Raw genomic sequence first — 14837 nt, 5'->3', positions numbered from 1 at the left:
TGTGCAGCTGAGAGCCGGACCTTTTGACGAATGCCAGATAGCCACCATGCTGAAAGAGATTTTGAAAGGTTTGGACTACCTGCACTCTGAGAAGAAAATCCACAGGGACATAAAAGGTGTGTACGCAGAGCGATTGTCTCCATGTGAGGAATATTTGTGTCTGCTTGGATGAGTGGGTGTGACTTCTTTGTTTTTCCACTGCCGCTTGTTTTTCCACTTGTTTGAACTATGCAGGGTGAGGTAGATTCCGGCTGGTCGGCCTGCAAATAGCTGCACTGATTGGTGTTGTGTCTTCAGTAGTTTTGTGTTCTTAATATTTTTCTTGAAGGGGTTGAGCTCAACATTAAACTTGTGATTTTTTTTTTTTTTTTTTTTTTAATGAGGAAAAAAATATATTTTAAAGTGAAATTTGAGCTTTTTGAAAGTGACAATGCATTTCTTGTTACATTAAAATAGCATTTCCCAAACTTAGATTAGAGTCACATTCACGTAATTCCCTATAGAAGTTTACAGCATTTCACCATATTCTGCCAAAATAAAAGATTTGATAAAGGATCTTAAAACCTTGAGTTGAGGGTTTGAACATATGAAAATGAAGAATTTAAGACAAAGCTGAATTTATTTCAGTCTTCAGTGTCACATGATCCTTTAGAAATCATTCTAAAATGCTGATTTAGGGCCAGTTTTATTAAACAGGGCAAATTAGCGCGAGAGCGCAATTCCAAAACTGCCGATGGGAGAGGAAATTTCTGCGGGTGATTTACTAACAACCGCGCAAATTAAAGAACACACACGCAACATCTCATTTACATATCGACCAACGCAATATACCAAGCGCAGTGCAAATTAGCGTAGTCGCAAATAAAGAAGCCACAGTACGTTGAAAAGAACCGGAGGCCAAAAAATGAAGTTTTGATGGAGCTGGTATTGTGTGACTCTTAGTTGAGGGTTCAGAGTAGTCTTTTTTTTTTTGAAGCAGTTTTAAAATAACATGGCTTTGCAAATGATATGTTCGGATAATGTGTTCTTCTGGATTTCCAAATAAATTAATACATGTGGAAAAAGTCCTCTCCCTTCTAACATGCGCTCTCTGTTCCCTGCGGTGCCTCCTCCAGCAACAATAATTGCAGCCATTTCAAGCGCAAAATAGTTTAAGACATGCTTTTTTTGGGTGTTAAATAATGGTGCAAATACCAGCTCCCCTTTGAAGAGCGCAAACATTAGTAAAACTCATTGTGTGATTCATTTTAATACTCTCCTCCCATAACTTTTGCGTCTGAAAGGGAAACTCCTACAAATTCATATTCAGTAAGGTCAGGCGCAAAAATAACTGAGTCCAAGCCTTTTCAGCGCTAATTCTTCACTGCGCGTCTTTAGTAAAACCTGACAGTACAATTTTAACGGCAAAAGACGGTTTGCGAAGGCACTGTTAGTTAAACTGGCCCTCATTATCAGTGTTGGAAACAGTTGTGCTGCTTAATGTTTTGGAAACCGTAATGCTTTTTTCAGGATTCTTTGATGAATAAAACGTTTTTTTATTCGAGATAGAAATCTTTTCTAGCAATATAAGTCTTGACTAGTAATTTTGTATCAATTTAACACGTCTGTGCTGAAAAGTATTAATTTCTTTCAAAAAAAGAAAGAAAATTTGCTGAGCCCAAACTTTTAAACGGTAGTATATATTGTTACAGAAGGTTTCTATTTTAAAAACCCTGAAAAAAGTATCACTGGTTCCAAAAAATATTAAGAAGCACAACTGTTTACAACATTGATAATAAATCAGCATATTAGAAGGATTTCTGAAAGATCATGCGACACCTGAAGACTGGAGTAATGATGCTGAAAATTCAGCTTTGCTTCACAGGAATAAATAATATTTTAAAATATACAGTGAGGAAAAAAATTATTTGATCCCCTGCTGATTTTGTACATTTGCTCACTGACAAAGAAATGGTGAGAGACAGAATAACAACAAAAAAATCCAGAAAAATGCATTTAAAAAAAATTATAAATTGATTTGCATTTTAATGAGTGAAATAAGTATTTGACCCCAAAACATGACTTCGTACTTGGTGGCAAAACCCTTGTTTGCACTCACAGAGGTCAGACGTTTCTTGTAGTTGGCCACCAGGTTTGCACACATCTCAGGAGGGATTCTGTCCCACTCCTCTTTGCAGATCCTCTCCAAGTCATTAAGGTTTCGAGACTGATGTTTGGCAACTCGAACCTTCAGCTCCCTCCACAGATTTTCTATGGGATTAAGGTCTGGACACTGGCTCGGCCACTACAGGACCTTAATGTGCTTCTTCTTGAGCCACTCCTTTGTTGCCTTGGCCGTGTGTTTTGGGTCATTGTCATGCTGGAATACCCATCCACGACCCATTTTCAATGCCCTGGCGGTACATGGCCCCGTCCATCGTCCCTTTGATGCGGTGCAGTTGTCCTGTCCCCTTAGCGGAAAAACACCCCCAAAGCATAATGTTTCCACCTCCATGTTTGACGGTGGGGATGGTGTTCTTGGGGTCATAGGCAGCATTCCTCCTCCTCCAAACACGGCGAGTTGAGTTGATGCCAAAGAGCTGGATTTTGGTCTCATCTGAACACAACACTTTCACCCAGTTCTCCTCTGAATCAGACGGGCTGCAGGATTTCAGTCCTTCACGGCGTAGTGTTACCAATTGTTTTCTTGGTGACTATGGTCCCAGCTGCCTTGAGATCATTGACGAGATCCTTCCGTGTAGTTCTGGGCTGATTCCTCACCGTTCTCATGATCATTGAAACTCCACGAGGTGAGATCTTGCATGGAGCCCCAGACCGAGGGAGATTGACAGTTATTTTGTGTTTCTTCCATTTGTGAATAATCACACCAACTGTTGTCACCTTCTCACCGAGCTGCTTGGCGATGGTCTTGTAGCCCATTCCAGCCTTGTGTAGGTCTACAATCTTGTCCCTTACATCCTTGGACAGCTCTTTGGTCTTGTCCATGGTGGAGAGTTTGGAATCTGATTGATTGCTTCTGTGGACAGGTTGTCTTTTATACAGGTAACAAGCTGAGACTCCTTTAAGAGAGTGCTCCTAATCTCAGCTCCTCACCTGTATAAAAGACACCAGGGGTCCGTTCTTCGTACGTCGCTAACTCAGTTAGCTGGATTTGATGATTGATTTCGCTTGATCTTGTATTGTTTGGTTCTTCGAAGCTCCTCCTGGACTTGTTGTCATAGCAACAGGTCCGTAAGCTTAAACCTGCTCGGGAGCAGGTTTATTTCATGTAAACAGGATTAGATCGCATCTTTTTAAGCAGAATTGATACTTAAAATCTGCCCCAGCCACCACTACTTTATTACAAGAGTATCCTACTGATCCAGGGACAGTAATTTAAAATAATAATCATTTAAAAATGTATTTAAAAACAATATAATAATGTTGTGTAGTCTATAATGCTATAGACTCAGCCAGTTTTACTCACTGAAAGATTTATTTGTCATAAAATAATTACTTCATAATTGTATTAGTCATACACACATGCAATACAGCTAATGTAGAGTCGTGCATTAATGTGGTGACCGCTATTATGGGAGGGGCTTGATGGAGCACAGGAGATGCAGATAACATGATCTTGACCTTCAAGAAACTTTAATTAACGTAACAAATCTGTTTCAAATATAAAATTAAATGAATTGCTAATTACTACATTGAAATAAAAATATAAATGAATTTAAATAATTGGGAATCGATTAAAAACAATTAAAATAAAACAAAACATTTTTTATCTATTATAACATTTATGTAGTTTTGTTCGCTTGGAAGTCTCCTTATAAAAGTCCAGAAATGTGTCAAAGTTTTTCGTTAGGTGTCTTTTTTAATTATATGATGTCATTACGTTGCTGTCTTGCCGCCAGCCAATCGCTGCATTGCTGATCGTGGTTTCGAGTATCGATACATCTGCCCTTTTAAACCAACCCATGAACACGCGTTTATCACAGATAACTCAATCCAGCCATACTAATCATCAACAACAGGTGCGTTTGAAGAACCGAATTAGCCAGATCATGATTAGTGCGATGATATCATCTTGGATGTCATTTGATCTCGGATGTAATAAGCAACGTACGAAGAACAGGCCCCAGGGAGTCAGAAATCTTGCTGATTGATAGGGGATCAAATACTTATTTGACTCATTAAAATGCAAATCAATTTATAACTTTTTTTTAAATGCGTTTTTCTGGATTTTCTTGTTATTCTGTCTTTCACTGTTCAAGTAAACCTACCATTAAAATTATAGACTGATCATGTCTTTGTCAGTGGGCAAACATACAAAATCAGCAGGGGATCAAATAATTTTTTCTCTCACTGTATTAAAATAGAAAACAGTTACTTTGAATTGCAATAATATTTCACAATATCGTTTTTTCTGTATTTTGATCAAATAAATGCAGCCTTCATGAGCACAAGTTTCTACTTTAAAAAAACATAAAAAATCTTACTGATCCCAAACTTGAACGGCCATGTACAGTGGGGCAAAAAAGTATTGTCAGCCACCAATTGTGCAAGTTCTCCCACTTAAAAAGATGAGAGAGGCCTGTAATTTTCATCATAGGTATACCTCAACTATGAGAGACAAAATGAGAAAAAAAAATCCAGAAAATCACAATGTAGGATTTTTAAAGAATGAATTGGTAAATTCCTCGGTAAAATAAGTATTTGGTCACCTACAAACAAGCAAGATTTCTGGCTCTCACAGACCTGTAACTTCTTCTTTAAGAGGCTCCTCTGTCCTCCACTCGTTACCTGTATTAATGGCATCGGTTTGAACTTGTTATCAGTATAAAAGACACCTGTCCACAACCTCAAACACTCCAACTCCATCATGGCCAAGACCAAAGAGCTGTCAAAGGACACCAGAAACAAAACTGTAGACCTGCACCAGGCTGGGAAGACTGAATCTGCAATAGGTAAGCAGCTTGGTGTGAAGAAATCAACTGTGGGAGCAATTATTAGAAAATGGAAGACATACAAGACCACTGATAATCTCCCTCGATCTGGTGCTCCACGAAGATCTCACCCGTGGGGTCAGAATGATCACAAGAACTGTGAGCAAAAATCCCAGAACCACACGGGGGGACCTAGTGAATGACCTGCAGAGAGCTGGGACCAAAGTAACAAAGGCTACCATCAGTAACACACTGCTCCGCCAGGGACTCAAATCCTGCAGTGCCAGACGTGTCCCCTGCTTAAGCCAGTACATGTCCGGCCCGTCTGAAGTTTGCTAGAGAGCATTTGGATGATCCAGAAGAGGATTGGGAGAATGTCATATGGTCAGATGAAACCAAAATAGAACTTTTGGTAAAAACTCAACTTGTCGTGTTTGGAGGAGAAAGAATGCTGAGTTGCATCCAAAGAACACCATACCTACTGTGAAGCATGGGGGTGGAAACATCATGCTTTGGGGCTGTTTTTCTGCAAAGGGACCAGGACGACTGATCCGTGTAAACGAAAGAATGAATGGGGCCATGTATCGTGAGATTTTGAGTGAAAACCTCCTTCCATCAGCAAGGGCATTGAAGATGAAACGTGGCTGGGTCTTTCAGCATGACAATGATCCCAAACACACCGCCCGGGCAACGAAGGAGTGGCTTCGTAAGAAGCATTTCAAGGTCCTGGAGTGGCCTAGCCAGTCTCCAGATCTCAACCCCATCGAAAATCTTTGAAGTCCGTGTCGCCCAGCGACAGCCCCAAAACATTACTGCTCTAGAGGAGATCTGCATGGAGGAATGGGCCAAAATACCAGCAACAGTGTGTGAAAACCTTGTGAAGACTTACAGAAAACGTTTGACCTCTGTCATTGCCAACAAAGGGTATATAACAAAGTATTGAGATGAAATTTTGTTATTGACCAAATACTTATTCAAATACTTATTTTCCACCATAATTTGCAAATATATTATTTAAAAATCCTACAATGTGATTTTCTGGGGTTTTTTTTCTCATTTTGTCTCTCATAGTTGAGGTATACCTATGATGAAAATTACAAGCCTCTCTCATCTTTTTAAGTGGGAGAACTTGCACAAGTGGTGGCTGACTAAATATTTTTTTGCCCCACTGTATATTATATTGTAACTTGTAGTGTAAGTAGTTATTTAAATAATAGAGAATGTAGAGTAAACACCCTTAAAAGTAGGGCTGCAGGGTAATGGTATATTTTGCTCATATTAATGATTATTAAACACGATTATTGTTTTTCATCAGAATTATTGCACTTTCACATAAGCACAAATCAAAAGAATGTCAATTCATGGTTTGCTCTCAGATTTATTTGCAGCAAACAGCACAAATAGCCTTGTGAAAGAAAACAGACTGGCTGTGTTACACTCTCATAAGTGTAAATATTATTTATTAAGAATATCTCAATAAAGATTGCCAAACTCCAGCTTACATGTTTGCCAGTATTTTCAGCTCATCAGCACTTTCTCTGTAATGTAAAGAGCGCTTGTGTGCATGGTTGTCATGTTGGGAAGATTAAGTAAACCAGTGGTCAGAAAATGTATCCATTTATGAAAAAACTGAGGGACTTAGCAACTGCAACCATGGAAGTTTGTGGAGGATTGTTACCAATGCAGGATAACACACATGGTGAATGAAAATGAAGTATTTTCAGGATGAACAAACAACGAATATCACAGATGATTATGCTTAATAAATTGAGGGAAGCAGTAACCATGATCACAATATGTCACCCTAGACTACAAAACCAGTCATAAAGGTCAATTTTATGAAACTGAGATTTATACATCAAATGAACGCTGAATAAATACACTTTCCATTGATGTATGTTTTTTTAGGATAGGATAATGGCCGAGATACAACTATTTGAAAATCTGGAAGCTGAGGGTGGAAAATAATCAAAATATTGAGAAAATGGCCTTTAAAGTTGCAATATATAACAAAATAATTTTATGCCCAAGACATGCAGCCCTATATATGTCAATAATTAGATATTAACAATCAAAATAAAAACTCTTACTAAAAAACATTAGATATAAGATGTGACCAACATCAGAGAGCCTAAGCCATGTGAATGTGTGAAAAAAGACTTACAAAGGCATGTTTATGTACTGCGGATGATTGCAGTCAAAAGGAGCCCAAAAACAACATGTTGCAAAGATGTTGAAATGATCCCTTTGACTACATGACCCCCCACAAGGTCTCTCCCTACTATGAAAACATTTAATACATCCTGAAATGGAATCCGTTTTTGTTTGAGTAATAGTAAAAGCCGCCATGTCTGTTGGTCTCCATCGTCTCTTGTTTTTGCACGGTTACAGCTGCCAACGTGTTGTTGTCTGAGTCTGGTGAGGTGAAGCTGGCAGACTTCGGTGTGGCGGGTCAGCTGACAGACACGCAGATCAAAAGGGAGACGTTTGTAGGTACACCGTTCTGGATGGCCCCGGAGGTCATCCAGCAGTCTGCCTATGACTCGAAGGTACGTCCCTCTGAATCCACTCGCACCTTAAACGCTTCATACACCAGCAGGTTTGTGTACAATCTCAACACTGAAAGTAAACATTTCCAGAATCACACTGTTGTTTTCTGTGTAGAGCAGGCTCATGATGAGATTGAAAGCTGGACTCTTTGTTGTAATGCAAACAGCTAATTATTAAGAAACGGCATGAACACGCTGCAGTTATTGAAGGCTAAACTGTTACATGGAAACACATATGTATCTCTGTATATAAACATATATTTCTATTAACATGCATCTCTGTAGATATTTAAAAAAAAAAAAAAGATTGTCATGTTGTGCTTTAGCATGCAGGCTTATTGTTTGTACTGCACATAATCTTTATGTACAAGAAAACACTCCAGCACTTATGTCTATGGATTATTTTATATGCAGTGTTTTCATCATATAATCATCGATTAATTAACATCCTTAGCTAAATTTTTTCTTATTGCTCCACGACTATTGGGACTGACATTACATCAACTATAGTCTCAAAAATATTGGTCCGTTTGTTATTGTACAGGACTGTAATACTTGTAACCTTTAGAGAAACTTGTTTTATTCTGTTGAAACTTTTAAAAAGGTTTTTAGCCAAGTAAATCCAAATTTAGTCTTAAGGTTTTTAGAAAATAAAATCTTGTTTGTTTCGAATGACTAAAGCTGTCTCTCGTCATGGACAAATGCCACAGCAGCTACCATTGCACTAAAAAGTGAAGGAAAAAAACACAAACAAACCGGCATATTCACCTGAATTACAATCTCACATGAGTCTGTGAAGTCGTGAATGCTTATATTTGCCAATAATTTATCCTTCAGTGATATGATATATCGTGCTTTGTGGAATGAGCAAGTGTTTAGTAGAGTAGAGCTGCACAGCATGTGATTTTGTGTGTGCCGCAGTTAAAAGATCAGCCCTGAATTTACACAGGATCAGCCAATCACCGATCAGGATTTAGACGAATATCAGCCGATGAAGATTGGAAGCCAGACTTAGTATATTCATTTAAATCATAATTGTATTGGCTTTCATGATGTATTATCACCATAAATCGTTAAATGTTTATTACTTTTATGCTTATACAGTAAGCAGGAGTTCATAATATTTGTTGTCACAAAAAAATGAGCACTTGACAGTTAAAATGCCTTTAGAGGAAAGAATAAAGGGATAGTTGACTCAAAAATTAAAATTTGATTAAAAAAGCTTTTAATTTTGGGGTGAACTATCCCTTAAAACAAAACATTTCGGCTGAAACTGAAAATTGCTGTTTTGGTGGAAAATTTTGGTTGCTGAACTTTTGTTCATAAAACTAAGCAAATGTCTTGCTCTTTTTTTTGTTTGTTTATTCTCAAAATATCTCATGGCAAGCTCGATGTGTGTTCAGCTTTGTGAAGTTGTTTGTTTTGCTCTCAGGCTGATATTTGGTCTCTTGGGATCACTGCGATCGAGCTGGCCAAGGGCGAGCCCCCGAACTCAGACATGCACCCCATGAGAGTGCTCTTCCACATCCCCAAGAACACACCACCCACCCTCAACGGAGACTTCTCCAAGACTTTCAAAGAGTTTGTGGACTCCTGTCTCAACAAAGACCCTACATTTGTAAGCACAGTTCAAGCATTGCTTTCTCATGTAGGAATGCTGCGCTTATACTCGTGTTGTCACAAAAGTTTCAATATATGGGGACAAAAATGCCCCTGTATGAACTTAGTTATGCAGCATCACACAATCAAGAGTACTGTTTTTCCAGAATATTGTCAATATTGTGTGTTTGCGGTCACCAGTGAAAAATGATTTCAAACAAAGCCACAACTTGTTTTGTTCCTGAATGTATAATTTCACTTTAAAAAAAATGAAATAAAATGTATGCAATTGTAATTATGTACATATTCTGTGCTACTGCTGCAGTGCAAAAAATGGGTTTTGTTGATACTGATTTTATTCGATTGGTAACAGCCTATAGTGTCTTACTATTCTGAATGAATTTGATTAAATGTAAGAATTGTTAATAAAACATTGTGTATACTTTGAATAGGGAAAGACAGAATGCTTTTATTTAGGTAAAATGGCCTTGGAAATCAATTTAAGGGAGCATTAAGGTTACATTACCATTACATCTGTCCTTCCATAAGTGACTTTCACATGTAAGAGTATTTTAGTACTGTGCTGTTTTGAGAAGTATTTTGATTATACGACTGGTGCACCGATATACTGTGCAGCGCTAACTTGTGCTGATGTGTTTGTATAGTGATGAAGCTTATAAAATGTCATTATCTACTTTTCTCAGAGGCCAACAGCAAAGGAACTCCTGAAGCACAAATATATCGTTAAATATGCCAAGAAGACATCCTACCTCACCGAGCTCATTGACCGGCTGAAGCGCTGGAAAGCCGAGGGTCACAGCGATGGAGAATCGAGTTCTGACTCTGACTCGTAAGCATGCAGCGAGCACACAAATGCATTCACAAAATCCCTAAATCAGGGGCTGTCCACTCTGGCCCTCGAGAGCCACTGTCCTGCAGAGTTTAGCTCCAACTCTAATCAAACACACCTGCCCGTAGCTTTCTAGTGATCTGAAGACCTTGATGAACTTGTTCAGGTGTGTTTGATTGGGGTTGGAGCTAAGCTCTCCAGCAAAGCAGACCTCGAAGGCAAGAGTGAGAACCTCTGCCCTAAATACTCCCTGAAATATCAGTGAATACCAGATATTAAAACTACAGTCCACAAGAGGGCGCAATGAATTAATCTAAGCCAAACAGCCTGAGAGACATGCAGTTTGTTTTCAATTAAAGTGCATTATCAAATCAAAAAATTGAGCCTAGGTTCTCAAGATCTAGTTCTAGTCGTTTTAAACAATTTTTTTTATTCAGAGGATGACTTTCAGTGGAAATACAATTTTCATGACACTATTTGTCAGTTTTGCTCTCATTAAAATGCCATCCACTATTAGTTTTGACAAGAAAGTGAAAAACCATATATTTAAACATTTCATAAAATGTGAAGATACAAGTCATATTGTTTATATTTGTTTTATACAAGCAATGTTGTTCTGCTCATGCAGCTCAAGCCCAAATTGTAATTTGACAGACATTTTGTGCACAAGCAATAAAAAATACAAAAAAATAATAAAATAATTCACATACACGAGTGCTACATACTTGTTCTGTGCAGCTACTTTTCAAGGGTTTTACACCAGAGAAAGGTTGACCCTCGGGGCCTCTTCATTTGTGGATTATACTTGGTACCTTCACGGTTTTTGTTCAATAATATCTTTTTTTTTCTTTCTTTTTGTAAATTTTGGAGGGATTTTATGATGCTATGCAATATGTATAATATTTTTATGAGCTAATCTTTTTTTTTTTTTTGTATCCTTTAACATATTCAAATAATGCTCATAATTATTTGTGCAATCACATATGACAGAAGTCAACAAGTGTCATCTCATTCCAATGAAGTAAAAAAATTACAATAAATTTGTGTGACTGAAGAGGCCCATAGGGTTAAGTCTTTTCTCATGTGTATTTTAAATTGATCAAACTACACATACACAAGGAGTTGAAAATCTCTGGATTCTTCATGTGTGCCCAACAGAGAGCCCAGCAGCAAGGACAGTGACTCGTCTCCTGAGTGGTCCTTCACCACCGTCCGGAAGAAGAAGACCGAAAAGAAGCAGCCCAATGGAATGGTGAGTTCTGGATGATGATTTGAATATTCAGTGTTGAAATTTAGTAACCAATTATTGAGAACATGTTGTGTTTTTGATCTCTTCCCTTCCAAGGACGAAGAACTGCAGAAGAAGTCAGGCAGTTTAACCACCGTCATGGCTCCTGTTTTTTCAGAGGTAGGGCAGCTTGTCTTCTCATATGTGACCCTGGACCACAAAACCAGTCATAAGCAGCACAGGTATATTTGTAGCAATTTCCAACAATACATTGTATGGGTCAAAATTATCGATTTTTCTTTTATGCCAAAAATCATTAGGATATTAAGTAAAGATCATGTTCCATGAAGATATTTTGTAAATTTCCTACCATAAATATTTCAAAACTTCATTTTTGATTAGTAATATGCATTGCTAAGAACTTCATTTGGACAACTTTAAAGGTGATTTTCTCAATATTTAGATTTTTTTGGCACCCTCAGATTCCGGAGTTTCAAATAGTTGTATATCAGCCAAATATTGCCCGATCCTAACAAACCATACATCAATGGAAAGCTTATTTATTTTTAAAAATTGACCCTTATGACTGGTTCTGTGGTCCAGGCTCACATATGGTCCTGTTTGGGGAATAAAGCTGAACGGAAATTAAAATGCCATTCAGAATCATCATGTGACCTGAAATCAGTCTAGTTATGTAGTTGCGAAAACAAAAGTGCGATTGTTGACTGTATGACTGGACATGAGTTGGTGTGGTCTTTGTGTTGTAGCTAAAATCTCAGCACAGTGACGATGACACAACAAGAGTTCTGGAGCAGCTGGAGAAGAGCCTGCATGTGGCTGAAGACATCTGCCCTGGTGTCACAGACCGGATGATCAGCCACATCCTGGAGAGGGTGCAGAGGTCAGACACACTACTGACATGTTTCTGATGGCGGGCAACAGTTTACAGCCTAGAATTTGTAGCAGTTAACGTTAGACGTAGCGGTTGACTGATAGATCATCAAGATCGTTATTACTGACCAATATTTGGGATTTTTTATAATTGTTCTGCAAGACCCCCCTTCATGTTAAGTATATCTTATCGCACTGCTCTGCTTTTAATGCACATAGATGAATATTTAATTTACTAAGATCTCTTAAAGGAATAGTTCACCAAAAAATTAAGAATTTCTGCAGATGAGTTTTTCTTCATCCGATTTGGAGAAATGTAGCATTGCATCACTTGCTCAGCAATGGATGCTCTGCAGTGAATGGGTGCCGTCAGAATGAGAGTCCAAACAGCTGATAAAAACATCAAAGTAATCCACACCAGAAGAGAAAAGCTGCGTGTTTGTAAGTTTGAACTTGAAAGTTGAAACCATTGCTTCCAGCTTAGTCTCTAAGACTCTCATTCTGACGGCACCCATTCACTGCAGAGCATCCATTGCTGAGCAAGTGACGCAATGCTACATTTCTCCAAATCTGTGCCTCGTTTCAGGTGTGTGCTCAAATCTGGCCAGTAGTGTTGCCTGCATGACCCATGAGCAATGCTGATGATTTCAGAGTGGTTATCAGTCATTCATGATCAGATGTTTCTCCTCATCTTTCCTCTGTAGGTTCTCTATGAGTTAGTGCTGCATTGGGAAACGCTACCCTTCTGCTGTCAGCCCGGATGACTGCACCTTAACACACTCACACATGTACAGAGACAGGAGGGACGCGGGGTCGCGCACACACTATCTTATCATAACCAAAAGGGGTTCTTTTTTTTTTTTTTTTTTTTCTTCTTTTTTTTTGTCCCAAAGAATGGATATATATATATATATATAGTGTGTGTTCAACTGTATTTATACAATTTTGCCACATGCTTTTATATTAGTCTTCTGCTGGTGCCCAAGGATGTGTGTTACTGTTATTTTATTCCACATTTTACTTTAAAAGACACAAAATATCCTTACCGGTTGAGTAGATCTGCTCTACACCGCATTAGGTAAATCTTTTGGTTTGCATATATTTATGTATTTGATGTCCCAATCCATTACTTTATTTTAAACTCTGATCAATAATATATACGTTTGGGAGATTAACAGTTTCTTTTTGTTCGTCTTGGTTTGGGATTTCTTTATTTCTCTCGACACACTGTCAACTGTAGCATTACAGAACTGCTGTATGGGATTACATGCATATCATATCAAAATAAATAGAAATACCTCATTCAAGCAATCAAAAAAAGAAAGACAGCTCCTGGTTAATGAAGATCGATAAAATTGAAACCGCTCGGAAAATGAGAGGAATTTTGCTGTGCAAAATCTACCTCCATTTCTGGCCCATTACAACAGGGAATTTCAGTTTTATTCTTTTCACTTTTGTAGTTTGACTTTTTTTTTTTTTTTTTCTTTTTTTTAATTGGCAAGGTAATTCGTCTTAAATTTCTAGACCTTTTTATACACAGGACTGTAGCGAAATATTTTGCCCTTCATTTCTCAGTAACACCCTCTTTTTACAGTGTCTTGTTTTTTGAGCTAATATTTTTATACAAGGGTAGAATTATACTGTATTTTTGAAGGAAATATGCACTTGCGCACACTTTGTACGGGGTGGGCCTGTTTTGTGTTTTAATTTCAGAGCCCTCTTGCTCCAAAGACATTCCACTTACTTTGAGTAGATCTCAAGGCAGCCTGCTTCTGCAAGCGATGGGGGAATTTCTACACAAACTGATGCATTTAAGCTACCCGAGATGACAGCAAGTGATTCGAGTCCACGCTATAGGCAGCAGTATAGAATTCAGGCTCAATGCAAATTTCTTTCATGTAATCTCCTGTGATGAGGGATTTCTTTTTTTCTTTTTCTTTTTTGCCAAGCTTGTAAAGAAACACGAGGGTGCCATTGCTGGTGCGGTGGTCATATGTCATATTTGCTCCTGTTGGCTTGGAGAGACTGTGCCAACGTTGCATCCCATTGTGCCTAAAGCTCACTTTTTTATGTATATGATGTTACTGTCTTCTCAAACAGCTTTAAAACGAAGTTTCACACATGTTGCCAGACTGCTGGAAGATTTTAGAGCAATAAAGGTGTTTAGTGGATTTGTATATTTCTTTATAGAAATGTAGATGCAGAAGCTATAGGTTTTGTACATTTCTTCACCAGAGCTTTTGTACATTTAAGACGCCAGACAGAAATCTTTCTAGGTTGTATCATATAGATGCTGTTCTCTTCATTTTTGGACTTTAACTGTTACAGATAAGTTTGTTTGGTGTGGCAAATAAAGATTTAAGTTATGACATTTCAGTGTGACTGTTTTTTTGTGTGTGTGTGTTTTTGTTTGCTTGATAAAAGACCTGTGACTTATTGTATGTTTCAGGGGCTGTTCATACTGATCGCGTCTAAAACATTTGACAAAGTGCTCAGAAATGTTTTTTTTTTTTTAATGTTGCCGTCAAATAAAACACTTGCTATGTCAACTTGCTACTGTAAACAAACGGTTTTTGAGGAATGTTTTCTCTCAGGAATTTGTTCTTCTCTCAATCATTATATCGCCTTGCATTATGTTTTGATCATCCGACTAAGCATTAAATATCATCTTACTGTGGCAATTTATTGGAGATATAGAGTGACAATTTATATTTTTATCATTTTATGTTAAGTGTCTGCTATAATGTCATAGAGATCTCACTGACTGACATTAGAAGCAACCAGAATTT

General features: G+C 37.9%; 1 protein-coding gene across 1 annotated transcript in view; it reads left to right on the top strand.

The window, feature by feature from the left end:
- Positions 1-14419, top strand: part of stk26 (serine/threonine protein kinase 26) — a 28331-nt gene extending 13912 nt beyond the window's left edge. Inside the window, exons 4-11 of the mRNA XM_058758354.1 lie at positions 8-116; positions 7323-7480; positions 8913-9098; positions 9784-9929; positions 11088-11181; positions 11275-11337; positions 11925-12058; positions 12753-14419. Coding sequence (XP_058614337.1) covers positions 8-116; positions 7323-7480; positions 8913-9098; positions 9784-9929; positions 11088-11181; positions 11275-11337; positions 11925-12058; positions 12753-12768 — 906 coding nt within the window. The 3' untranslated portion in view covers positions 12769-14419. The remainder of the gene's footprint in view (positions 1-7; positions 117-7322; positions 7481-8912; positions 9099-9783; positions 9930-11087; positions 11182-11274; positions 11338-11924; positions 12059-12752) is intronic.
- The last annotated feature ends 418 nt before the right edge of the window (positions 14420-14837 follow it).

This window comes from Onychostoma macrolepis, chromosome 21 (genome assembly GCF_012432095.1).
Source record: "Onychostoma macrolepis isolate SWU-2019 chromosome 21, ASM1243209v1, whole genome shotgun sequence".
In the NCBI taxonomy this organism is placed as follows: Eukaryota; Metazoa; Chordata; class Actinopteri; order Cypriniformes; family Cyprinidae; genus Onychostoma; species Onychostoma macrolepis.
The sequence above is the reverse complement of the archived record's forward strand: the minus strand, read 5'-3'. Positions and strand labels throughout refer to the sequence as shown.